The sequence below is a fragment of the Leptinotarsa decemlineata genome, unplaced genomic scaffold, assembly GCF_025532065.1.
Source record: "Leptinotarsa decemlineata unplaced genomic scaffold, Ldec_3_MD MMD2_tig00000251_RagTag_RagTag, whole genome shotgun sequence".
NCBI classification, from domain to species: domain Eukaryota; kingdom Metazoa; phylum Arthropoda; class Insecta; order Coleoptera; family Chrysomelidae; genus Leptinotarsa; species Leptinotarsa decemlineata.
This window is the reverse complement of record NW_027412547.1, coordinates 9555655-9583651: the sequence shown is the minus strand read 5'-3', so window position 1 is coordinate 9583651 and position 27997 is coordinate 9555655. Positions and strand designations below refer to the sequence as shown.

Genomic DNA, 27997 nt, shown 5'->3' with positions numbered 1-27997 from the left:
CCCATGAAAAAATACGGAGAGAGAATCAAAAATCAAAATTTGATAAATGAGGTGTGTATGCGGTGAATTAGACATTGTGTCTTTTTTAATGAAAATAGAACTCTGTTTATGATAACACAACTGTGCCCTTCTTCGAGTATTATTCACTGCATGATTCATTTTTCACCTCCTCAATCTTCCGAACTCTCTAACAATACTGTTGAAGGTCCTCAATATTTTGATATTCCCTCTGACCATAAACTCTATTTTTCAGTGTACCCCATAAGAATATATCCGTAACACTTAAGTCTGGAGACCTTGCTGGTCGCCTCACCGGCCCATTATTCCCTATCCATCTATCACCAAACATTTCAGTCACGTAATTAGATACCTGTCTGGGAGTGTGCGGTGAAGCACTATCATATTGAAACCAGATGTTGCTATAGTTAGCCAAAGGTAGATATTCCAAATAGTCTTTGAAAATCGACATTAAAAAACTGGTGATAGGTTTCTTCATTCAGAATTCCGTCAAATATATGAGGATCCAAAATTCTATCTTTGTAATCGCACTTGAGGTCGAATTTCTCTGTCCAAATTACATTTTCCAGGAAAACAGGAAAATCAGGTCTTCTTATTATCCAATTACAAAATTCTAATCGCCTTTCGGGATCACCTCGATGCAATTTTGGAGATATATGTATTTTGTAACATTTTAAACCGCCTTTTTCGAGATGTCTCCAAGAACTTGTACGATAAATATTCATTTCGGAGGAAATTTGATGTATAGATTTACCCGAGTTCATGTTTATCTGAAAATTATTAATTTTTATTGAAAAGGACACAATGTCTAAGTTACGTCATACATACCTCATTTATCAAATTCTCTTTAGTTTCCTGGTCCATTCTGTCTCCGTATTTTTTCCTTGGCTTTTTTGATAATCATTAGGTAGGTATAAGATCATATGATTCAAATTGTTATATTATATAAAGCATCAATTAAGCAGAATTTAGTCAGTAGGAACACGCCTGAAGAAGCTATTGTTTAGCGAAACACATGTTGCAGTTTTGTAAACTGTTCAGCGCAAATCTCACTATAAAGTACATATAGTAATTTTTTGTGTTGCGTATTTGTCACCAATTTGATGTCCTGCTCCGAATGATATACGCTATGTTCTCGGAACCCATCACCATACAGGGTATACCTATCCAAATTCGAACAATCATAAATATATAAGGAACAGTCATTGCAGTGGAACAGGTAGGCAGAAAAGTATTTATTCTAGATGTCACGTCTTGACTCGTATTGTTTGTTGGCGACTATCTGGCGCCGGTGGTACCTTGCTGTCGCGTACTTAGAATAGCAATTAGCTCTTGTAAATCACTCTGCTTCGCCGTTTACGGCGAGGTTGTGACTACAGGCACGACCGAGTCGCATAAAACACAATCATTCTTTGGAAATGTATCTCTGGTATGTCTCGATTCAATATCATGTCTTTCAGTGAGTAACAATGACCATTGTAAAATATTTTTGAACAGAAAAGTAGAAAGTACATGAAGTAGGAGCAGGTACCTCTTTATGCTGTCCAAAAAAATAAATAACCTGAAATAACTAATTGAAATATACATGAATAAACTTGTCCGTTCTTGTGATGCACTGGTTGGAATATTTGGTGTAATAATGAATATTACTGGAGTTTTATTCCAACACCAAACCGTTATTTTTAAACACCTCGACACGTGTTTCGATCTCAAAGTGATCATCTTCTAGAGGAAGAATAAACTAAATATACATACAATGTTGTCCTTATTTATACCATAGATACCTTTGCTAGGTATCTGCGTCTTAATTGCCCTAAATCAATTTTACAATGTTTCCTTATCTAATAGTCAGGTAAATCTGATAGATAAAATATTATTTCAACAAGCTATATAGTTTACTATTAGGTATTTGTTCACTACGGAAACGCAGAAGGGCAGCATATTCTTATTATTTATTTCTTGGAAATTACGAGATTAAAGTCGAAATTTCGAGATAAAAGTCGAAATTTCGAGATAAAAGTCGAAATTACGAGATTAGAGTCGAAATTTCGAGATAAAAGTTGAAATTTCGAGATTAAAGTCGAAATTTCGAATATAAAGTCGAAATTTCGAGTTTAAAGTCGTAATTTTGAAATTACGAGATTAAAGTAGAAATTTCGAGATTGATGTCGAAATTTTGAGATTAAAGTCGGAATTTAGAGATTAAAGTCGAAATTTCGAGATTAAAGTCGAAATTTCGAATTTAAAGTCGAAATTTCGAATTTAAAGTCGAAATTTCGAGTTTAAAGTCGTGATTTCGAAATTATGAGATTAAAGTCGAAATTTCGAGATAAAAGTCGAAATTTTGAGATTAAAGTCGAAATTTCCAGATAAAAGTCGAAATTTTGAGATTAAAGTCGAAATTTCAAGATAAAAGTCGAAATTTCAAGATAAAAGTCGAAATCTCGAAATTCAAAGTCGTAATTTTCAAGAAACAAATAATAAAAATATGTGGCACTTCTGCGCCTCCGTCATTCATAATATTATTATGTTTTTTGTAAGCTCTCATAGGCATATATGTGCCTTTTGTTGTTAACTTGTCTAACTAATCTTATATGATGGAAATAAAAATTCATAACTAACGTATTACCAGCATACAGTTGCTGCATTCAATAGGTATGCTTCACCGACTATTGGATATTCCACTGCCTGAGAGTAATTTCCAGAGAGAGCTGAGTTTGATCAAACAAATCGCGTTCAACAACGGTAATGAGATAGATATTATAGACTCCATTCTTTCCAAAAAACTACAAAAGCAAGCCACGGACCTGGTCTACCCAAATTCAAGATGCGATAACGTCAGTTATAGGACACATGTCATGTTTGGGTGAACCAACCAATGCCCGTTTTTTTGAAGAAAAAATGCGTTGACGTAGCTTAGAGAACGAATAATAGTCTAAGTAAATTCAATAACAATAAAGACAAAACTTCGGTGTCGAATAGATCAGGAGTATATTAGCTGACTTGTGGCTCTTGCCCAAACATGTATATTGGCCAAACAGGGAGAACACTTTCCCAAAGAATTAAAGATCATATCAGTAGTTTTGTAAATAGAAAGACCAATTCCACATTTGCAAACCACCTTTTAGCAGAAGGACATGCGTTCAAACATGAATACGATGTGTTACATGTGCACTAAAAAATTCAGCACACAGCACAAACGTGCTTTTGAACTCCATCTTTAAGGACGGTCGTTATCGGCACAACCGTCGTCTGTCGCGGTCGGAGAGGAAGTTCCTGAAGTTATCTAATCAACATTTTAGTTTTCTAAAAAAGTTACCAACAGAGTAAAAGTAAAAAATATCTACTTGTGTTTGCGTGAGAAATGGCAACTGTATTCAAGTGTTTTTGAACATACAACACGTGTTTTGTTTCAGTCCGAATAAAATATATGTATAATAATTTATTGATTTAGAGATTATTTACTATGATTATAAAAGAGGTTTTCACATATTATTTTGGATACGTTTGTAGAATTTGAGGTTAGTTGACGGTAAGTATTATTTATTTACATCTTAAACTAAAAGAGATTTTAACATTATAATCATCCGGAAAATTAAATTATTCCAAATACTAAATTGAAATAAATGATTCTTTGTTAAAGTAATCTTAATATTTTGAATAGTGAAATTTATCGCTAGGTTGTCCCATACACAGTACAACACGACGATAGTATTGAAATAAATTTTAATAAGCACTTGTAATACAGGAATAAACTTAAACAAATAATCAAATAAATCACAGCGGGAAATAATCAAAACCAAAAACGAAGTATAACTTCTTACGTGCCTATATAAGTACACACATACTCTTTTTCTGATATTCCAAACATTTTTATGTTCCCCAAAATACGAGACTATTCTAGAAATGTATCGTGATATCGACTAAAAAATTCACCTAGTTCAGTTCTTTATTTAGTTGTGAAAACTGAATTTCTTGGGTTGTTCCTAGTGTTTGAGCCTTTCAGTTCTGGAGTTGGGTTTTTTATGAAAACGCATCTAACATGTCCACAAGTAACAATCAATTATCATAAATATTTGCATCCTGAATATCTGTGAGCAGACACAAACATGAAATGTAAGTAAATCTAAAAGTAAATCTTCGTCTCCATATGGCATGCTGAAGAAGGCCGACATAACTCGGTAATTTAAGTGATAAGATTATAAATATAATAAATCATGCTCGAGTTTGTTGTAGCGAAGGCATTTTATTTTATCTGTTGCAAGAATTTAAACCGCTCACAAAACCTGTCACAAGCACGAAACGTTTTACTGGAATCGGACATCAGGAAAAATATTTTCGACAGATTTATATCGTTGGGGAGAACACACGCGTTGTTGGTAACATTTTCATTTATTCACTGGTGATTTCTAGAAGTTTTTCGTAATGGAAAACTAATAGTTTTTTGGAATTGAAAAAACATGAGGTACCTATATCATTATGTAGAAATTGAACAACTTCCGAAGATAAATTTATTCATAAAAACTCATTCCGAAACTGTGTAAATCATGTACAGAACCTTCTATAAGATATAATAATAATAATAATCGTCTTTATTGTTACCCAGCTGTAGTTATATATAAATATTTAAATAAATTAGAGAGTTAGATGCTGACATAACAAAAGGCGAAGTTCAACTCAGTTAGCACAAGTGCTACTGAGTTGTTCAACTTTTTCTCATTCAGTTTGGACCCCAAACATTTGTAATGAAATTGAAACAGATAACATTCAAATGAACACTACACAATGTAATATACACTGTGTCCGTAAAGTATGGAACAAATTCATTTTTAGCTAAACAGGTCATTTTAAGAAATAATCCTGAAACACGTCGATTTTTGATGTTAATTTACCGTATTTTAAAATAATAATCTAATATACAGGGTGAATTACGTTCGAGTAATGACGTCACCGTGATTTTTTTTAAATGGAACACCCCCATTTTGTCTCAATTTTCGGATTACTCTAGCTTAGCTGATTTCAAAAATGTATCACATGTTGATTCCAATTGGTACAGGGTGGACAAAAATACAGTAGTTGTGTGTGTGCTAATAAAGTAACGCGTAACATTCTTTATTAGGTAAATTAACAATATTATCAAAAATACTTATTGTCTAGCAGCAATTGGTTTTAATGTAACACCCCGTAGTTTGCTACATGTGTAGAGTAATAAAAATGAGCTGTTTCCAAACATGTTTGTGGTCTAGCAGACAGAATATGAAAGAAATTATTTCTTATCTACATTTATAAAAAAACATAGTCGTCTAGTTTTTTGTGAAATATCATTATTTGTTTAGTAATTTATTGATGTTCAGTGACAGTTTAGTACTACAATATTTTTGGTATTCGTGAATATTCGAATGATTGCTTAGATTTAATTGGAAGTAGAAATGGAGTTAAGTGTAAAACAAAGAATTGAAATATTTATGATGATTGGGTATGGAGACAGATCGCGAACTCAGATGGAAGTGTGCAATTTGTTTAATGATAAATATCCAGAAAGACCTATAACGCGTTCAACAGTCAGTAAGCTGGAAACGAAATTTCGAGAAACTGGTACGGTTGCAAATGTACGCAAATCAGGTCGTCCCCCTGCAAATGCTGATACAGCATTAGATGTTTTACTGAGTTTTGAAGAAGATGTGCACACTTCTGTTCGTAAAGTTAGTCGCGAAATCGGTGTTGGCAAAAAAACGGTACACAAACTATTGAAGCTTGAAAAATGGCATCCTTATAAAATCAAAGTTGTGCAAGAATTAAACGAAGATGATCCCGATAGACGACTCCAATTTTGCGAAGAAATGATGGATAAATGTCACCGAGACCCTCTCTTGATACAAAACATTATTTTTTCTGATGAGTCCACTTTCACGTTAAATGGTGAGGTTAACCGTCAGAATTGTAGATACTGGGCAAAAGAAAACCCCCACTGGATGCGTGAGCATCATACACAATACCCTCAAAAGGTAAATGTATGGGCTGGAATTGTAAGAAATCGAATCATTGTACCCTACTTTATCGAAGTTAATTTAAACGGGGCAAAGTACCTTGAGTTTTTAAGGGGATATCTCGTACCTACTTTACGTAATTTATTTCCCAGCAGACGTAATCCTGGAGGTTTTGATGAAAGTTTATGGTTTCAACAGGATGGTGCACCTCCACATTATGCTGTAGATGTTAGAAGGTACGTATAGATGAAATTTTTCCGAACAGGTGGATTGGTAGACGTGGACCCACTGAATGGCCAGCGCGGTCACCAGATTTAAATCCTTTGGATTATTTTCTGTGGGGCCATCTGAAGAATGTTATATATAAAACGAAACTAGCAAATATTGAAGATGTACAAGTGAAAATTCGAACAGAAATAAACAATATTACGCAAGAAACCACACACAAGGTTCAATAAGAATTTGTACACCGTTTGGGTTACTGTCAAATACAGCAAGGGCTGCAGTTCGAATATTTAATATAAAGTCATGTATTCCAGCATATTCTGTCCTACTACAAAATGGTGGAACTTTTAATAATTGTCTGAATACATTGAAATTTACCTACAAAATATGAGGTAATAAGCTTGATGTCAGTTCAGAAGATACTCGAAATGGTTGCCTTGAACTTCTTGACATATGAACAGCCTATCCGATATTTCACGCCGTACATTTTCTAACACAGTAACGCCAATATCTCTACAAATATTTATTATTCTCTGCCGTATTTCCAATATTGAAGCAGGTTCAGTATCGTACACCTTTTGCTTCAAATTGCCCCATAAAAAAATCCAAAGGTGTCAAATCTGGCGAGGGGGCTGGCCATTCTGTAGGATCACGACGGGTAATCCAACGACTGGGAAAGTAGTATGCAAATAGTTTCTTCCTTGACTGTAGTAATGTGGTGGTGATCCATCTTGTTGGAATACAATATCCATATCGAATTCATTAGGATTCGCTTCGACGATTTCAGTAATGTTTTATAAACAAAAAATGACTTAACAAACCTTATCGGGTTGTTAAAATGCCATATGGCAGATAAAAAGGAATATTTCTAAAAATATCGATACTAATGTGTTTGTGTTCAGGAAATTATGAAATGTTCCTTCTTTTTGTAGTAGATAAAGATATTGACTTCATATTATAGAATTGTAAAGTATTCGTCAGGAGCTTCAAAATGATGTGTCACAAGATACCCCTTTCGTTTTAATTTTTTTTTCTCAGATGGCGCCCAGTCGCCATCTTGAAAGTTTTATCTGTCAATTTTACTTCAAAATAAAGTATTCATCCATCAATTTCATTATCCCAAATTTCGATTTTTTCAGTTGACCCGTTCAAAAAATAGAAGGTGGGGGCATTGAAGAAATGCACTGTATATGAATTCTACTGTACATAAAGAAAATTGAGGGATACAACTTTTATGTTTTAATACCACTTGTATTCGCAACTAACATTACAGTGGTATAAAAAACAGGAAGTTTCAGCTATATTCATCAACTTATTGGAATACATGAACATAAGAATAATTTCAAGGGAAGCCTAAACATCAACAAGACATGGCTATCTGCAATTCATAACACAAATATTCTCCCAATAATTGAAGAAGGGTCGGATCAATCAGGTACAAGATCAGTCGGCCGTTTCAGTGTGCGCATCCCAGCAGTTTGCCGCAGTAGCAGACGAAACGTCAGGTATAAAAACCTACAGACCACTGCCAATGAACCCGGAAACATCGCACAATTTGTTAGACACCGGCCGTGAGAACCTACACACCAAAATGCTCTCACCATTTTATTATGAGGTGGTTATTTCTGAGTTAAGACTAGAAAAAGATGATTTTCGTCACACAAAAGTTTTGTATGTGATAAAGATGTTGGCAAAATATGTGATTAATGTTTACGGCTATAGTAAGGGAAAAAAATCATACCCCCAATGTTTATATTGTCAAAATAAATTGCAAATGACATTAATTTCTCATATTGTTTATACTGTTACTACTGACCAAACAAATTTTGATAAGGATTAAAAAATATATGAAATCCTACATAAATTCCAAGATTCTGGAAACCACATAGTATCCAAAGTAAAACAAGTCTCAAATTCCAGTGAAAGGAAAAATTGAATTTCTCTCAGAACATTCTCAAATTATCTTTTGTGATATATTGAAGCTTGTTTCGAATAGAATTCAGTTGCATTCATTTTCAAAGACATTTCAAATGTTGTCTGACATCAACGTTGAAATTGTATATCAGTTCAGGTTGAATTTCAATTCCCAGTTTTCTTCAGATAAATTCATTCTCTGACTACGATCGTTATTATAAATATGTTCTACCAGTAAAATGCCGGCGTAACAGTTTCTAAATCAAGACATCCGGCCAAGCATTCAACTGTAACATAAGCTGTCTAAATGTTGTAATCAATAGGGTAGAAATATGATGTGCTGACTGTGAGACAGTTACGGTTGTTAGATCTCGATACAACACTAATTAGGGTTATATGTTTAGACAATATAGGATTAATTGAGTATGAATAGGGCCATACTACTTCCATGATTGGGTCATTGAAGTAGGCATTTGTATAGTTTCGAAAAAGAGAGAAAACAACATTGATGCAGTTTTTGCAGTTCCAAAACACCAGTGAATAACCTTTCCAAAAGTAATTTGAAGAATAAATAAAGACTTGAATTTTGAATATTGTATTTTTGAAAATATGAAAATTGGAACCTCTGACGTAAAATTGGTCTGTTGAAAATACTTTTCTCACACCAGAACAAACAAATTGTCTCTAGACACGCGTTTTAAATTTATGAAGATTTGAATGGGAATCCAAGATGAATGTAATTGTATTTTATATAAGTAAAATGAAACAAAATGATACTCTACATCATTCTTCTTGGTCAAAATGAGGTTGAGTTCAGTTCAAGTTTTACATTGCACCAACTGCAATTAATAATGCAAATTTAGTTCGGACTTCCATTGTCTTTATTATATAAAATGATTTGAAATCCCTGAAAGAAATAATGAAAGAAGAATTAAAAATGATTAGCTGAAAATAACAATTATATTGAGCAAAAGAAACCTAAAATGAAATAATAGTGAAATAAAATACAAGGAAAAATAGAAAAATTGAAAAAAAAAGTTAAGAGATTCCAAGCCAAGTTACTTTACGACGTTTTTCGATTGTTAGTATCCACAATCGTCTACGGGTGATGACTGGACTGCTAGAGATGACCATTCATGGGTCATTCGAGTACTTTCACTTATCTCCGCTTTCCTTTTCCCGCTTCATCGGTTTAGTGAGAGTTGACCGTTTGGCGAATTTTTGCTTGTTTCCATATGTTGCGTATCTCTTCGCTAGCTTGGCTGAATACATTGTTGGACAACATGCGGCTTCTTTGAATTTCCTTCTAAACCAATGTTCCTCTCTGTGTATGATCTCATCTTAGGATCACTCGAAATTATGTTGATGGTTCCAAACATGCTCTGCTATTCCTGATTTGCTGGTTTCCCCTCGCTATGTGTATTTCTTGTGCTCGGCAATGCGAACATTCGATGGCCTCTTAGTTTTACCGAAGGAAGATCTCGAAACGGAACTAGACATCATCAAAAATGATCTTCAACGGAATGGCTGCTCCAAACCGATGGTGAAACAGACTTTGACTAAAAGACAGCAGGAGCCTTGCATGGAAGAGAAGCCGTAACAACCAGTGAGGAGTATCGGAAAGGATAAGAAGAATTGAATCCATGTACAACATCAGAACCTGCTTCAGATCCGGAAACACTATCCGTAGCAGCCTCACGAATACCAGGCCGCCAAACGGGGACTGCGATTCCAAGAATTGCATTTACCGGATACCCTGTGAGTGCGGAAATTCCTTTATCTGTGAAATTAAGAGGCCATTGAATATTCACATTGCCCAGCACAAGAAACACACACAACAAGGGGAAACCAGCAAATCAGGAATAGCAGACCATGTTTGGACCCATCAACATAACATCGAGTGGTCCCAAAATGAGATCATACACAGGGAGGAACATTGGTTTAGAAGGAAATTCAAAGAAGCCGCATACATGTTGTCCAACAATGTATTCAGCCAAGCCAGCGTAGAGATACGCAACATATGGAAACTTATAATCAAGCCAAAAATGGACAACTCCCGCCAGACGGTCAACTCCCACAAAACCGGTGAAGCGGTAAAAGGAAAGCGGAGATAAGTGGAAGTACTCGAATAACCCATAAATACTCAACACCCGAAGGCGATTGTGGATACTAACAATCGAAACGTCGTGAAGTAAGTTGCTTGGAATCTCTTAACTTTTCATTTCATTTTTTGTTCAATTGTTCTATTTTTACTTGTATTTCACTTCGCTATTATTTCATTTCAGTTTTTTTTGCTTAATATAATGGTTATTTTCAGCTATTCATTTTTAATTCATTCATTACTTTCATTAGTTCTATCAGGGATTTCAGTCCGAACTAATGAAATTCATCATGAAACATTGTCAATCACGAAAAAATCAAGTGTAGAAGAAAAAAATTCCAGAAAACTACGAAAACGGGTATATGGGGGGGGGGGGGGTAGGTCGACACAATATGGGAATATTGTGTCGACAATATGAGAATATTATGTCGAATTGGCACTTAACATATATACAAGGTGTCAATTTGAAAACTTTCTACTCCTTATAATATTTTCCTTCCAGTAAACAATGAGGAATCGAAAGAACAGGTCAATTATATTGTCAAGAGGGACACTTCAATGAGCATTTTCCGAAAAATAGCGTTCTAAACTAAGAGAAGTGATTATTAGTACTCCTATACTGAGATGCATGGTTTGACCAGAACTGGTAAGAATATTAGGTCGTACCGTTCTAACCCTTTATTAAGGGTAACATCAGCCATTAGCTTCAATTAATTTACATCAAAAAATGATCTAATGATAAAACGTAGATGGTGGTAAAGTTGTGTTTAGTAAATGCTCAATTTTTAATACTCATCGCAGAAAGTGTACAGATAGCCGTTCTTTTTTGGTACTTATGCTGTAAAAAGTTTCTGTTCTCAGGCAAAAAATTGGTTCGCAAATTTGATCGACGGGTAGTATTGTGCATACAATTGTACCTGTTGGGCTGTTAAGTGCTTACTTTACTAAATGAAGCAGCTCAAATTGAAGATTTGTGAAAATTTGCTACAGAGCCCACGAGCTCCTCACCATCAGTATCAGAAAAGACGGGAATGTCACGCGAGACTGTAAGAAAAGCATTGAAAATGCATAAATTTCATCCTCATAAAATGCAGATTCTTCAAGAGCTCCACGAGGATGATTATGATAGGGGAATAGAGTTTTGTGAAATCATGTCTCATAGAGTCAATAAAATCCCTAATCTTCTTCATCTGTTTCAGCGATGAGTGTTAATTTTTTCTGATTGGCATATTTTTCGGGAAGGGCACAAACAACACCCAAAAAGAGTTATTTTTTGGAATGGTATTCTTGAAAATGCCATTACTGGTCCATTATTTCTGGAAGAAAAATTGACTGGCAATTTGTACCTTGAAATGCTTGAAGAGACTATCAATCCACTTATAACTCACGAGCTAGAATTTCAAATAGATGCAGAAGGTAATGAACTTTTGCAGGAGAATCTGTTACATTTCCAAGTCATTATTTTCTTCCCGTCCGAGTGGCAGAAGGGGAGCAGTTGAATAACCTCCGAGATCACCGGATTTAACACTCTTAGATTTCTCTCTTTGGGGGCTCCTAAATCCGTTGTTCATAAAACACAACCTTCAAAATTGATGACGATGAACCCTTAAATGAGGAAGATACTTTTTTTTCAGAGAGTAACTGAAAGTCTTTTATATTTGTCAGTTTCGACATTTTCGACGGCATTTCCGCAACATTTATGAGACAGTTCAATCAAAGACCCTCAAGAAACATATTCTCCGATATCTAAATGGAACAAGAGAATATGGATTAGAATATTCCAAAACTGGAATTATGGAAGCTTACGGTTGATAAGATTGGGGATCCAATTAAACACATAGAAAGTCCCACAGTGGCTATGTTTTCAAAATTGGAGAAGGAGCGTGTGTTGGTCCAGCCGTGGGCAAGCAACACTGTTTAAGTACTATAGAATCAAAATTATTCGCCTAAGGCGAAGAAGCCAGAAAATTAATTTTCTTTGAAGAAGTTGGCTCATAAAATATTCTATTAACAATTTTTTTGTAATTGATTTTCTATTTCCATTGACAATCAAGGCACGGTCAAACTCACCGAAAAAAATATAATTTCCGAAAGGTCAAAACACATTGATTGGTGTATGTTACATATTAAAGATTTGCTAGAAGGAAAAACAATAGTAATAATAATAAATGGGCTTTATTTATTGACGTACGTTGTTTATAAAGAAGAAGTAGATAAAAAATCAATGAAAGGGCCAAGTTCCGAGGCTGTTTTACAACTTAATTACCTAATTAACTAATTACCTAGTATACATTGGTAAGTGAGTAGTTCATGAAGAAGAAGAAAAAAACAAAGGTTATAAATTTCAAAGTAGGTATTAAAAATATATTCAGCTTAAATGAGCTAAAATATATAGCAAAACATACACAAAAGTGAGACAAAGGGAAAACCATATGAGCAAGGCATAACATGAATATATTATCTATCCAGAAGACTTCAGATATGTTTTCAACTTTTTCTTGAAAGACGAATGCAATTGTTTTGTATTTTTTGTAAGCGATTTACATCAATTTCTATCAAAGCAGGCCCGTAGATTATATCGCAATATGCTAATCTAGACAATATGAGGATTTCGCAAAGTTCTACTTCAATTTGGAATTTTTGTGTTTCGGGCCAAAAAGTATCAGCTGAGATTTTTTAGAATTGAATTTTAGGTTATGGGCTATAGATAGATCCAGTAACTTTTGTAGATCGCTGTTAAATTTTTCCACCGCCACCTGCCAGTTACTTGGAGAAAATCGATAATATAACTGAGTGTCATCTGTATAATAATGAGCTGTGCAATGATCAATTATTTTATGAAAGTCATATATATATATATATATATATATATATATATATATATATATATAGAGAGAGAGAGAGAGAGAACATAATGGGGCCAAGGATAGAGCCCTGAAGTACTCCATAGTCAACAGGTAAAGCACTACAACACTTTCCATCAAGACATACTAATTGAGTCCGATTTCTGTGGTAACAATAGATTTACAGTCCCTTCACTAAATCCGACAAATGACATTTTCTTACACAGAATATTATGGTCTAATGTATTGAATGCTTTACTGTAGTCCGAGAGTACCATGGCAGTTACTTCATTATTCATTATTATATTATTATTATATATCATTATCAGTTTCTTTGAAATAGGTTTGAAATATGTTCCATAACAAGAAAGTTAGAAGTGTTAGAATATTCAATAAGCTCTGTTTTGAACTGTTCCATTCGATTTTTGACTTGACCCTGCAGACGTGTCTAGATGTTGATGTTAATGAAGTAGTTGTCAATTTTGATGGATGAAAATTCATTTCGCAACTCATTCTTATCTTTCAATTACGAACGTATTCAACTATTCAATATGGGTAAACCATTGCTACAAACACTTCAACATTCATAATCCTCTGACCCCACCGATTGTAGGCCTTTCAACAATCGGATATGATGTTTCTGCTAGAATTTCAACATTTCGTTAAAGTATTGAAGTTTTGAAGCATCCCAGGCTTTTTTACAACAAAATAAATTTTTAGTATAGAATAGATTTATTCTGATTTCAGACTTATTAAAAGTTTTCAGCTACAACAAGCCATAGGATGTCGAAGTTGAACACAATTTCAAATCAGTTTCGAATAATTTTTTATTTTTTAATTTGTGTTGCTATTGAATCATGTTATTTTCGTTTCTATTATATCTGTGCAGCAAAGTATCATTCTTCATGCCTTAAATGGCATCAGAAAACAAATCCATTGTTGAATCAAGTTATACTAGTGTTTTTCTATATTCTTTATTGTGTAAAAAGAAGGCCGAAAAATTGCAAATTCTATGTTCAGAATCGTAATCTACACGTCAAAATACGTGAGTACACCCATTTTTTCAAAATTGGAAGGTGCAGCCTAACAAAAATTTCACCATAATATGTAGAGTAAACGATCAAATTCTATACACCCTTAAGGTTATCAATTCAAACGTATTCACCCATATTGTATTTCTTGGGGTTGGTAACCAAAACAATGACTTCCATATCAAGTAAAAAGAGTCAAGCTAAGACATGTATAGACAAAAAAGATGGTCTCGAAAGATCAAGTTTTTTTGCAACTAAATCCAAAATAAGAAATACACGTGCAAAGAGTTCTTAGGCCGACAATCTTGACATACTGCCATATGGTAACATGCCTTGTTGCCAGTTCTAAATAAAAAGGAAATAAACGTTCAAAACCAGAACTTTAAAGTGAACAGGAACAGAAAATATGTTGATATTTTAATATGATCTTTTCAAGTCGAATCTATGTGAAACCTAATAATTAATAATATGGTCATAACATCTACCTCTCAATAAGTAATCAATCATATGGAAGATAGTGAAAATATTTTTGGCCAATAGAAAGAAAAATGAAAAAAGAATGGTTGAAAATAACAATTATATTAAGCAAAAAAACCCTTAAATGAAATTACAGTCAAATGTAATACAAATAAAAATTGAACAATAAAGCATTGTTAGTATCCACAATCGTCATTTGTTTAATTGTTATATTTTTATTTTTATTTTATTTCACTGTGGTTTCATTTCAGGGTTTTTCGCTTCATATAATTGTTATTTTCAGCTATCCTTTTTCAGTTTTTCTTTTTATTGGTTCTTTCAGGGATTTCAAATCATTTTATATAATATTACACAATGGAAGTCCGAACTAATGAAATTCACCCAGTCATTATCCGAAGACGATTGTGGATACTAACAATCGACACGTCGTGAAGTAACTTGGCTTACTTTTAATTTTTTCTTTAATTGTTCTATTCTCATTTGTATTTTATTTCAATGTAATTTCATTTCAGGGTTTTTTTGTTTGAAATAATTTTTATTTTTAGCCATTTTGTTATTGGTTCTTTCAAGGATTTCGAATCATTTTATATAATATTAGACAATGGAAGTCCGAACTAATGAAAACCTTTGATAAAGTGCACTCAACCAGAAGTATATTTATGTCCATCAATTTTAATTCAAAAAAGACAACACAGAACCAACATGTAACTTAGCATCAAAAAAGAATCACTGAGTCGAACAAAATCAAAGCAATTGCAACATTTCTTCATCACGCGTGACTCATCGGTTTGTGAGTTCGCTTGAATTTATTTTCTGGGGCGATAGTTTTAATTTTGCGATAACACCAATACGGTATCACCGTTTCGACTGTTCACGAATAACATCACCATATTCCAAGCAATTCTTATGAATTTCTCACCACTCCGTCCACTGGTAAGAACCATATGACACCCCTTTCGGTAGTTTTTGATTTTGTCGCGTTGTATTGGCAGTCTTCAAGCATAGTCCACGGATTAATAAGAAAGTTATAAAATGTAGTTATAAATACTCAATAGTAACTAGAAACAGCAATAATTTATAAATATTTTTTTCATTATTCTCCTAGAAATTCGAGCAAATATTTAAAATACAGTGTGTTTCTTGTTGAATGGTAAAACTGGCATCTCTTGCGTAAGCACGAATGCAATACTCTTTTCGATGCATGTTTCACCAACCAAGTTGGCGTCTTCAGGATATGAAGAAAATTGCTTAATTACTTTTCAGTGAAAGTGATCATTTCCAAAAAATGAATATACGCTCAGACGAAAAGTATGATTTTTCTTGATATTTCAGTTGTTCAAATTGGTAACATGAATGAAGTCGTCTTGTTAACGAATATTTCACACTTAAAAATTGCCTGAATTGTTTCGAATAGCACTGCAATACAGGAGTTCTGAAAGATTCAGATCCAGCGACAGTGGTTACCATTGTTGAGGTTCTTCACTTTTCAAAGAGTATTACATAAGTATTACCGAGATATTCGAGAGGCACTCCATCGTAAATGCTCCACAAGTTTGGTAGAGGTACATCCCGCAACATACGTGGCATAGTTTCTTCTCTTCTCTGTTGAAAACCACTCTCCACTCAATATGAGCTTTCATAGTTCCAGAAAAGATTATAATGGATGCTCCTGAATCCTTTGGGTAATATCGGGACAGCACTTCTGATGCGAAGTTGAGATATTTCACAATTACCGCACAACATTTTATTCTAAAACAACGATAAAAATAAAATGAAAACAACAATAAAAATTAATTGGCGCTCCGGGGCGACTTCATTGATTCCAGTGGCGCATTTGCTTTTTCAGCTGCAGGAAAACCCGGAAAAACCTGCAGCACCACATCATCACACGACTATCGTCAAACTCAAACCAGTCCGTTTCTTCTTTGACCAAGGCGTAATAATGACCAAATTCAACGCCAGAACCACAGTGAACAATGACTGCATGAATATTATAATAGTGGTCTGCTCGGTTGAAATGTTCATCTATTTCGAACCTTCCAAAGAGTTTCTTGCTTCCGTTAGAGGTTGAGTCTTGTTTGAAAATCATCAGTGTTATTATTAGATTGACTGGAGCCTCAGCTATACTTGTTTCCTTATAACAGTCAGTTAGTTTGGCGCATGTTTGACAATACAGTCGATCATCACCTGTTAAAAATTCCATTCTCAGATGATTTAACAATAAGCTTTGCACGGACTGGTTATTAGTCGTATTAGGAAAAGCTAGATGGAGTTCCAGAAATTCACATAAGTTTTCAGTACTTCTTGAACATTCACCACAAAGTAAACAAGTGAGGATTTTTTCAGCAAAAGATTTACAAACACAAGATGAGATGGATTGTACGGAATCATTCAGCCCAAAGCGGTCAGGAGTATTGATTTTGCTATTGTTTTGCTCACGAAGAGTATTCAACAAGAACCCCAAGAATTCGGAACAATCCTCTTGTTGTCCTAACGAGTATCTAGTGGACTTCAAAGACTCCAGGAAATCGGTTGGAGGGAAAGATGATACCTTCTTGCGAAACTGCAGCTGCATGAGCAGTTGTTTGAGTTTGATGAATAAGTAGGAAACATTCCCGTTCTCGTTCATCATTAAAACTTCGTTCTTGAAACTCTTCGTCATGAACAACACTCATAAAATGCTATTCATGTAGCAAGTGTTTCCTAAATTATCCAATCCAATTTTCTTCTCTAGATTTTCAGGACAACTATCTACTGATTCGTAAGGAAGAACATGTTTCACAGAATCTCCATAAGAACCATTTCTCAAGCGGCGATCGATCCTTCCAAGTGAAGAAGGGTTTCGTAGAGGGATCGATTCGGCTCTTGCTTCAAGAAGCTCTTCCACTGAAAGGGTACCAGTTCTACGAGGACTGCAACTCATTTTTTGGGGGCAAGAATGACCTGAGTCCACTGACCGCACTGAAAAAGAAGAAGGTGGATCAATCACTTGTGAATTAACCTTGATAGGAGACTGATGAATATCTACATATCTCGGCTTGTTTCGAAGAGGTTTCAGTTCCGTACTGAATTTAGGGCAATGCATAATCTCGTCAAAATTATGTGATGGAGGAATAGTTCCAAGTACTGAAGCAGCATTGCCACGTTGAATAGCAATACTAATTCTTTCTATCAAAAAAGAGGTAGAACGGTGATCTTTCGTTGCTTGGCCCATTCTCCTTCCGAGTTCATGAACGAATAACAGAAACTCCGGGCTATAAACACCAAAAGTTTCAACCGCTACTGGATGAAACAGATAGTTGTTTCCAAGATTTTGGTATTTTTTCCTTTTCAATTTCTCGCCAGAAAATGCTGCAGTTCCAACAGACTTGGAACTTTCGGCTAGATGGGAAGCAGCGACCGTGTCAACGCAAGTAAAGTCCCATACCACAGGTTTACCGTTTTTCCATGGTATGAGAGACATACCATCTGGCCGTTTACTAGATGGTATTTTTCACAATTTATTTTTGAAATGTGTGTGTACACGTACAATTGCCTAAGGACTCAGAACCCCTCCAGTAGAAGAATTACTGATATGAAACTACAGTATCGAAGGATTTTTCTCAATTTCTTGAACAATTTCTTCCTTTAACTATGGTGTTATTACTGTTTTGGGAATACTAGGTCGATGAGGATCGTGTTTGAATGATACACTTTAGCACACTCTAGCATGTATTCTCAAATGAGTCCTTTTAGAAAGTGTTAATCTATCAGGATTATGAATGCAGTGAATTTGAACCACTAGTTCAATTTAAATTCAGTCAATAAATTGATACATGAGAAAATTTGACGAGGTGTAATATTTGTGAGATCCACAAAAAATAACTATCAAACTTCCGTTTTCGCTTTGAAAGAAAAGAAAAGAGTTTCACGAGTTTTTTTTCTGCTTTATCGAGTTAGTTCAACAGAATTTGCAAATTCTTCGAAATCCTAATATATTGAATGCAATAATAAAAACACTGATAGTTTTTGTCTTCTACAACTCTTTCTATTTCCCGAATTCTTATTCAGTATTTCTAATTTCGGAAACGACTGATTTCTCCAACTTGTCCACTTTATCTTTGGCAATGAAAAGGAAATCAGATACCCTGGCATGTGGTCTGAATGCCACTTCCACAAATAAAAAATGATTCTGATAATTTTATTGGAAAACAGATAGAAGACACTAATGAAATTCGTGAAAGTTTGAAACTATCATCCACTATTGTGACTACTGAGAGAATGAGTTATCCAAAATCAATACATTTGAAGCAGGTAACTTATGATTTAATTGATGATTTGAGTACAAAAGAAGACTCTGTATTTGATAATATCACAACCAAAATTATAAAGAGAGTTGAATTAGAATTAGTAACTCTGTTTCAAAACACTTCAATATTTCGTATGATTCGGGTAAAATTCTTCAAAAATTGAAAACAATCAAAAAAGAAATGATGTTAACAATTATAGAACGATTTATGTTTTCCAAATTATATCCAAAATTCTTGAGAGAGTAATGTACAAGAGATTATCGAAATATTTGGAATCCATTTATTTGTTGTATCTAAAACAATATTGCCTAGTAATAGAGAATGTGCCGCTTTGGATATGATCTGTAATATTCAGTTAGAATTGGATGTGCGCAAAAAAATGTGGTCTTCTGTCTTTAGACCTCTGTAAAGTTTTTGATACTGTTAATCATGAAATTGTGTTGAACAAATTTGATATTGGTATCAGAGGTAATGCATTTTTATGGTTTCAAAATTATTTAAGTGATAGGAAGCAATGTGTGTCTTTCAAAAATAAGAATAGTTCATTAAAAAAAAGTTTGTGGAGAACCGCAGGGATCTATATTGGGACCTTTACTCTTTCTTGTTTATATAAATTCAATTTCGGAATTACAGCTTTCTGGGAAATTATTACTAATGATACAACTTTGATCTATTGCAATGAAGATTCGCAATTAATACACCAACAAATGGAAGCCGATTCAAAACAAATAGATATTTGGCTCAATATAACCAAAGTTACTTTGAATTTTGAAAAGTGTCATTAAAGTTTATTGATAAAAATCCCTGTAAGACAACAACCTCCAAATCAATGTCAGGACACAACAAAATTGAAAGGTCCTTTGGCGTTCAGTTTTTTTGGTTTACACATAGTGAAACTCTTTCGTGGAATATTTAGATCGATGTCATTCGAAAAAAAACTAGCGCCAATCATTGGGATTTCATATAAAATTCATTCAAAATTTCAGTATTTGATTAGGATATAGGGAACTGCCTCAAATGCAACTTTGAAACCATCAAGGAGTTGACAGAATGAAGCTAATAATGTATTTCTATATTTCTCAGATCCTATATAAAACAAAGCATTTACTTGATATCGAGTCTATTTAGTAATATAAAGTATGCACCTTTCTGCAGTCCGTTATAAAAAATAAAAAACATTCTACTATAAAATGTATACGATATAGAAATTTACATGATCATCAAAATATAATGAATAAATAAATGATCTTAAACAACTTTTTAACACAGAAAAATTCAAAATATCATTAAAGAACTATTTGTTTTAATAATTTACATAATTATATTAGCTTGTTTTTTTTTTTATTAATTACACCCATTCTGAAATAGCTCCCTTTAAGTTACCTATTCATGTATGAATATTTCTTGTATAAATAATTCTCTGCATAAACTATTGTAGTTTCTTGGAAATAAATAAATAAAAAAATTTAATGAAAGATATCTGCAAAAAATTGAAGTTTATAAAATATGTTCACAGGAACTTTTCTTCATAAGTAATATGCAGAACTTTATAAATTATTATGAATCAAAAAACGGGGAAACTATTGAATTTGTTGTAGGTATTCAAGAGAACGAAAATAACTTCAATCTGGCAACCCAGCCTTCGTTTTACGGTAACATCATCACTAGAGAGTTGCACACCTGCATTTTTACAATGGACTTGGACACCTGAGATTTAACATTCCGCGATTACTCCTGACGGCTGGTCCCTCTGATCTTGGTACTTTTATAAACCTTTACTTTTATTCCCTTTTTTCATTCTTGGAATATAAGAATGAAAAATGATTTTTTCCTTCAGCTGTTCTTGCTATTATGTCATAGTGGAAACCATCTCTGGAAGGTATCGGTAGATTGCTTTTTAAGGTCACCGGCAGCTTTGAAAAGTCCTAGTGAAGGGCAAGGACATGTGTCATTCGTTTTTCCTCAATTTATATTCTGAAACTGGGGAGTAAATAAACTTTTTAAACATAATCAAAAATATTATTTACAACTGTATGTATTTGGTAACTTCATTTAAAATAAAATGGGTATATTTTTGAAGGAGATTAATTCTCCATCTTCGTAAAAAAATGTGGTAAAAATAACTTTCAGACACAAACTGAAAGAAAAATACTTAAATATAATAGATAGATAGATAGATAGATAGACATATACTTTATTGTCCAAGAAAATACAATCTTATTGACAAAACTTGTTAAAAAATCTGGTATATACAGCACTTCAAAGAATAAAAGAAAAGAAACAATTCAAAAAACACAAATACACAGAAACACAATTTGAGCAAAACTAAGTTCACATATCTAATAGATGAAATATAACAATAGAAAATAAAATTTAACAAAATGTAGACAAAATAGTTTGTATAGTCCCTTTCAAAAGATGTAAATAACAAATATATACAATTTGATCATAAGTTCACATACCATGGCAATAAAATAATATAAAATATAATTTGAAGTATAGGTGTCAATATAAACAACAAAAAAACACCTATATTAAATCACAGCAATGTTCCATTGTAATATTCATCGAAATTGTAGTACGCTTTAGTTGCAAGGGCATCTTTAACAAGATTTCTGAACTTTTCATAACTTTTTTCCTTCCTAATTTCATAAAGTATGTGATTATACAGCTTTTTACTTTCATAAATCAAAGAATACTTTGTCTGGCTTGTTTTTGGAACAGGAAGATGTATTTTATTTTTAGTTACTTGCTGGGTTATGTAATTTGTAGTTTCCGGAGTTCCAACCATATTATGTTTTTTGTAAATCAGGCAAACAGTTTCAAGTATGAAAATACAAGTAACAGTGAGAATTTTTTCTCTAAAAAATTATGGTCTGCATGACTCACGCACTCCCACCTTGCATAAGTATCTAACCGCTCGCTTTTGCAAAACAAACACTGAATGAAAAAGTTGTTGACTGCAAAATCCCCAGAAGGCAACACCATATCTCAGGTGGGACTCAATCAGGGAATGATATACCATTTTTGTTGTCGATGAACTCAGTTCATTTGATGCATAACATCCTGATGCCAATTTTTTATTCAAAGCTGAAATATGTTGATCAAATTTTAATTTGTTATCCATGAAGAGTCCCAGGAATTTGGATTCCTTTTTATTCTCAAGAATTTGTCCATTCAAGTATAAATTGTTAATATTACAGCTGAAGGTGAGTAGGTTTGTTTTTTTAATATTAAAGCACAAGTAGTTTGCGTCACACCATTTTTTCACAACTTCTAAATCACTAGAGATAGTTTATTTCATATTAGACGCATTTTTTACGTGCCAAAGGAGCGTGTTTACATGTTTAGTTGTTTCAAGAGGGTTTTTTCTTCTACTTTGTGACTGAAAATTACTTGATTACATGATCTACACTTTTTTGTGAAGATTTTATTCTGAAATGAATTGCTTTCTACATTTCTTCAGAAAATTCACATATTTTTTTGTATATAGATGAAGGAGTAGAAAGCCGAAACCTTTCTCTCCTAAAAATCATTTCGATTTTTCAAAACACGTAAGCTCACAGAAATGAAACATAAAATATATAAATTGTTTAAGGACAAAAAAAATTGTTATCTAGCTTAAATTGAAAATGATATTTTTTTGGCGCGATTTTTTTTACAAAAAATTGTGGGTAACTTCCAAAGGAAGGAAGAAAACAACTAAGTTGAAAATAAACTCTCTTCGAAGATGAGTATATCAATTTTTTTGTATAAAATGAAGAAATGAAAGCTAAAAACTTTTTTCCCAAAAACTAATCCCTCCTGAAAAATACCCCTTTTAATTTAAAAAAGATTCCTATAGCTGGGAATAAATCAAATAAGCGAATGAATGGCATTACCTACTGTTATCAATGACAAGAGTAGATTCAACTCCTTTGTGATGTCGTAATTTTATGAATGAACTAGGTATTTTATCTTGTAATGTTATCCACAACGGTACTGATGAGGTAATAAAACAAATGTCTTATTCCGAAACTTTGAAGTCTGCCATTGACGATAATGTTCCATGCAAGTGAAATTTTATCCGTAGCTCTTTCATATATTATATTATGTACCGTTCCAATAGATGATATCTGATTAATTTCCTCAACCAATGTTTGGGAGTGCAACAAATGTTTGGAAGTGCGCAAAAATAGATTTCGAGTATTCATAGTCAGAAAATCCATTTCCTCGGAGAGATAATAATAATAATAATAAAAATAATAATAATAATATCTTTATTGTTCAGCAGTTACCCATTTACAGGACAATATAAAATTTTATTCACAATACTTAACCATAAACGAAAAATAAAATGAACAAAAAAGAAAAACTAATTACCTACTTCAAGTACACGTTAGCAATTCTAATAATGTAATGCTATTGAAATTTGTACACATAACATATATTGGGGAATTGAGCATAATGTTAGTTCTTGCTCTGAGAGGTGAGATCGTGAAGCTGGCCGTGGTACATTTAAGTTTATTTGGACAGAATTTTAGGACAGTCAACTCTTTCTTTTACTAACTTGAATAAAAATATGAGCGACGCACATTTTCTGCGATGCTCTAAACTAAAAAGTTCCAAACGTTCTTAAAATTAGAAATTCACAAAACTTTTTTTGAACTCTTTCGAAGGCTATGTTATGAATCCCATAGAATGGAGTCCAGACGATACTTGCATATTATATCTTCGAACGTACGTAGGTGAAATACAACAGCTTCATGGCTTCAATATTATGAAAGTTTCTGCAATTTATAATAATGAAACCATAAGCTCTGAGAGATTCGGAAACTTTCTATCCACAATCGCCTTCGGGTGATGACTATTTATGGGTTATTCGAGTACTTTCACTTATCCCCGCTTTCCATTTTCCGCTTCACTGGTTCCGTGGGAGGTGACCGTTTGGCGGGAGTTGGCCATTTTTCGCTTGATGATGGGTTTCCATATGTTGTGTATTTCTACGATAGCTTGACTGAATACGTTGTTGGACAACATGTAAGCGGCTTCTTTGAATTTTCTCCTAAACCAATGTTCCTCTCTGTGCAAGATCTCAGCTTGGGACCACTCGATGTTGTATTGATAGGTCCAAAATGGTCTGCTATTCCTGATTTTCTGGTTTCCCCTCGCTGTGTGTGTTTCTTGTGCTCTGCAATGCGAACATTCAATAACAACACACAGCGAGGGGAAACCAGCAAATCAGGAATAACAGATCATGTTTGGACCCATCAACACAACATCGAGTGGTTCCAAGCTGAGATCTTGCACAGAGAGGAACATTGGTTTAGGAGAAAATTCAAAAAAGCCGATTACATGTTGTCCAACAACGTATTTATCCAAGCCAGCGTAGAAATACGCAACATATGGAAACCCATCATCAAGAGAAAAATGGCCAACTCCCGCCAAAACGGTCATCTCCCACGGAACCAGTGAAGCGGAAAATGGAGAGCGGGGATAAGTGAAAGGACTCGAACGACCTATAAATAGTCATCTCTCGGAATCAGTCCAGTCATCACCCGGAGACGATTGTAGATACCAACAATCGAAACTTCGTGAACTAATGTGACTTGGAATCTCTCAACTTTTATTTTTATTTTCTTTTTTCATTTCTTTATTTTCATTTATTTTTGTTCAATTGTTCTATTTTACTTGTATTTTATTTCACTATTATTTCATTTCAGGTTTATTTTGCTTAATATGATTGTTATTTTCAGCTATCCATTTTGAATTTTTCTTTTTTAGTTGTTTCACGGATTTCAAATCATTCTATATAGTAGACAATGGAAGTCCGAACTAGTGAAATTCATATTTTTTGGTAATTTCAAACATTTATTTTAATTTGTAGAGACATACGCAACTAGATAAAATTGAACAGACGATGAAATCATAACAGATGGATACATTTATTATTGCATTAATTTTGACGTATTCATGGCCCTCTTTATTATATGGAATAAAATTGCCTTTTTTCATCAGTATTTGAGGAAAACTACAAGTGTGCTATATGGCTGAATTCAGAATTCAATGCAGAATTCAAGAACGAATCGGAAAATCTAGGTAACCATTTAAAAAAATTGTCGTCGGTGTCGCGACGCCCTAATGGATGACGTCTATTGCTGGATCTCTTCGCAAATAAGAGGACCCTTAGACACCAAAATCATCTGCCTTCACGAAATATAGATATTCTCTCTCATTTTTCAGATAATTGCACGCGTAGTTTTATATGGGACACCCTGTATAATCAATTATATATAATTATAGTATATCAAGTATAGGACGAATCGCGCCTAAGATATAGATTTAGTTCTTGAGGATTTTCATCCTATATTTAATATAAATTTCTACAAAATGAATAGGTCATCAACCGAACAAGTTTTCGAGGATCATCTACAAATATTATGAATATATTTATTTATCAGAAACGGTTAATTCGGTCTATTGCTGGATCTGACTTTTTTCTATACGAACTTTTGTTCGCCAAAAAAAAAAAAATTCATTATTGTTAATTATTATTGTTATTATTATAATTTATTAACTTCCTATTATAAATACTGTGAAAGAATATAGTTTAATTTGAATTTGAAATGATTTCAGAGTGTACGTTACAAATACCTGTTCGACTGATGGGAGAGCCACTTCGCATTCAGTGAGTTAGTTATGAGAGCTTTCATTTTTCCACCTATACATCGATGATATCTAGTAAATAAGATGATCCAGCACATTCCAGTTATTTTTCCAACTACAAACTGCGAGTTCCTCATTGGTTGTTATATATCTAGATATATGGCTCTGGGGTGGACAACATTACTAATTATTATTGTCAGGAGAGATATAAGATACCCTGATACCAGATCCTGTTCTGTAAATTATTAAAAATTACGTAGCTCGTAGCAAGTGTTAGATTAAATAAACAAGCAGATAAAACATCCTGTTTCTTGATTGCTTTTATAATGTTATCTCATAGACTATCATCGAATATGCGGTGAGGATGAATAGGAGGCCTAGGTAGGTGGTCATTTTCATACGCGATGTTAGACATTAATAACATTTTTACTAGGCCTATGATATTGGCATCGGACTGGTTTTAATTTATTATCAATGTGCATGATGCACCAGAATCTCGATTACTGTAGCAAATTCCGTTCTAGTTGGGATTCTGAAATAGTTTATGCAAGAAAAATATCAAACCAAATTGAATTATTTTTGGAAATGAAATTATGTTTGGTCATTAGAGATTTTCGTTTTAGGCCTCTTTGGCGCGCAAGAAATCAGGTTGATATTTTCGAGTGAGAAAGATACAAAAACACGATGATATAAATAAAAAATTTTATGTTATATTTTATAGTTCAATTCAGATGGATCTACTGGGTGTTGGGATCTCGGAAACAAAGATGGTTATTTCGGGGCAAAGTTGCGGATTTACCTGACCAATAATATGCCGTAGGGAAAGTGCTGAAATTCTGAGTATATTCAGAGATTTAAGGAAAAAACAGAATTTTCTGAAAATGGTTCTAATTTTTTTCTGGCTTTATTTTTCGAAGGATTCGAAAATAAATTGCATTTCCACTTTGCCACTTCCTCCCTGCTACACAATGGTGTTATTAGATTTACTATCCGACATTTTGTCTTCAGGCCACCATCATCTACTTTATTTTTTCTTATAGTCGCTTTCTGTTTTGAATATAACCAGATTTTACCTTTCCAATTATGTATCTAAGTTATCATTCTTTTTCGAAAAATTGGAGATAAATTAATTCTTATCATTCTAGGCTTTAACTTTGATGTTTCTAAATTTGACTTTCAATTTGTTACACTCAATGATATTTTATTATTGTACAAGTATTGAATTTTTGGCGAAAAATGGCTTTCATGAATGAAGGAAAAAGAGATATGATACAAATTTATTACAAATACGATAGAAACAGTATTGGGACATCGAAAATGTATTTGAACTTGTATCCCGAAAGACAACAACCACATCGAACCATGTTGAATCAAAATCTCACCGAGTTTTGTTCGTTTGAAAAGCCAATGAAAAAATACGGAGACAGAATCAACAATCAAAGTTTGATAAATGAGGTACGTATGAGGTAAATTACACATTGTGTCCTTTTCAATGAAAATAGAACTTTTAACAAATAAAAATAATTAACTAAAATGTAAAGACAGAAGTGAATCACAGCAAATGCTCAAAATGCTGGCCTTGTTCATGGTAACACAAGTGTGCCCTTCTTCGAATATTATTCACTGCACGATTAATTTCCCTCCTCCTAAATCTTCCGAACTCTCTTAACAATGCTGTGTTGAAGGTTCTCAATATTTTGATATTCCCTCTGACCATAAACTCTATTTTTCAGTGTACTCCATGAGAATGTATCCATAACACTTGAGTCTGGAGACCTTGCTGGCCATCTCACCGGCCCATTTAGTTAGCCAAAGGTAGATCATCCAAATAGTCTTCATAGATCGACATCAAAAACTGGTGATAGATTTCTCCATTCAGAAGTTTATCAAATGAATGAGGACCCAAAATTCTATCATTGTAAACTCCTGCCCACACGTTAATCCTAAATCGCACTTGAGGTCGAATTTCTCGGAACTGCCTGGGGTTGTTTATGCTCCAAATGTGTTCGTTATTTCTGTAGAATATCCCACAATTCGTAAAAGTGCTTTCATCTTTCCAAATTACATTTTCCAGGTGAACAGGAAAATTAGGTCTCCTTATTAGCCATTTACAAAGTTATAATCGCCGTGTTAGGAATCACACGTTGAAAGGTAAGACCTCGTTAGGTCGCACAAGTTACTCAACTTCTGAGAGTTGTCGTTCGTATGGGGGCGACAGCTGCTTAACGGAAAAACAGATTTTTGGGATCACCTGGATGCAATTTTCGAGATATGTGTATTTTGTAACATTTTCAACCGCTTTTTCAAGAAAAAAGCACTTGTATGACTGATATTCATTTCGGAGGAAATTTGACTAGTAGATTTTCCCGGGTTCATGTTCATTGATTTTTATGGAAAAGGACACAATGTCTAACTTACCTCATACATACCTCATTTATCAAATTTTCTTTAGTTTCCTGGTCCATTC

The 27997-nt window shown here is 33.6% G+C and overlaps 1 protein-coding gene across 2 annotated transcripts; it reads right to left on the bottom strand.

Moving 5' to 3' along the window:
* Positions 1-19: 19 nt before the first annotated feature.
* On the bottom strand, positions 20-27997 carry LOC141481679 (uncharacterized). Of its 2 annotated transcripts, none has more exons than XM_074173660.1 (2): positions 27960-27997; positions 20-788 (listed from the first exon to the last, which is right to left on the bottom strand). In XM_074173660.1, exons 1-2 carry the CDS (start codon positions 27993-27995, stop codon positions 426-428), a joined length of 399 nt encoding a protein of 132 aa, XP_074029761.1. In that variant the 5' UTR covers positions 27996-27997; the 3' UTR covers positions 20-425. The 2 variants fall into 2 exon arrangements, with proteins under 2 accessions (XP_074029761.1, XP_074029759.1); XM_074173658.1 differs by lacking the exon at positions 27960-27997 and adding an exon at positions 847-1286.

Excerpts from the sequence above, each read along its gene's own strand:
- LOC141481679 (XM_074173660.1), bottom strand. The coding sequence starts at position 27,995 with ATGGACCAGGAAACTAAAGAAAATTTGATAAATGAG. Across the intron at positions 789-27,959 it reads AAGAAAATTTGATAAATGAG|ATAAACATGAACTCGGGTAA; the intron begins GTATGTATGAGG and ends AATAATTTTCAG.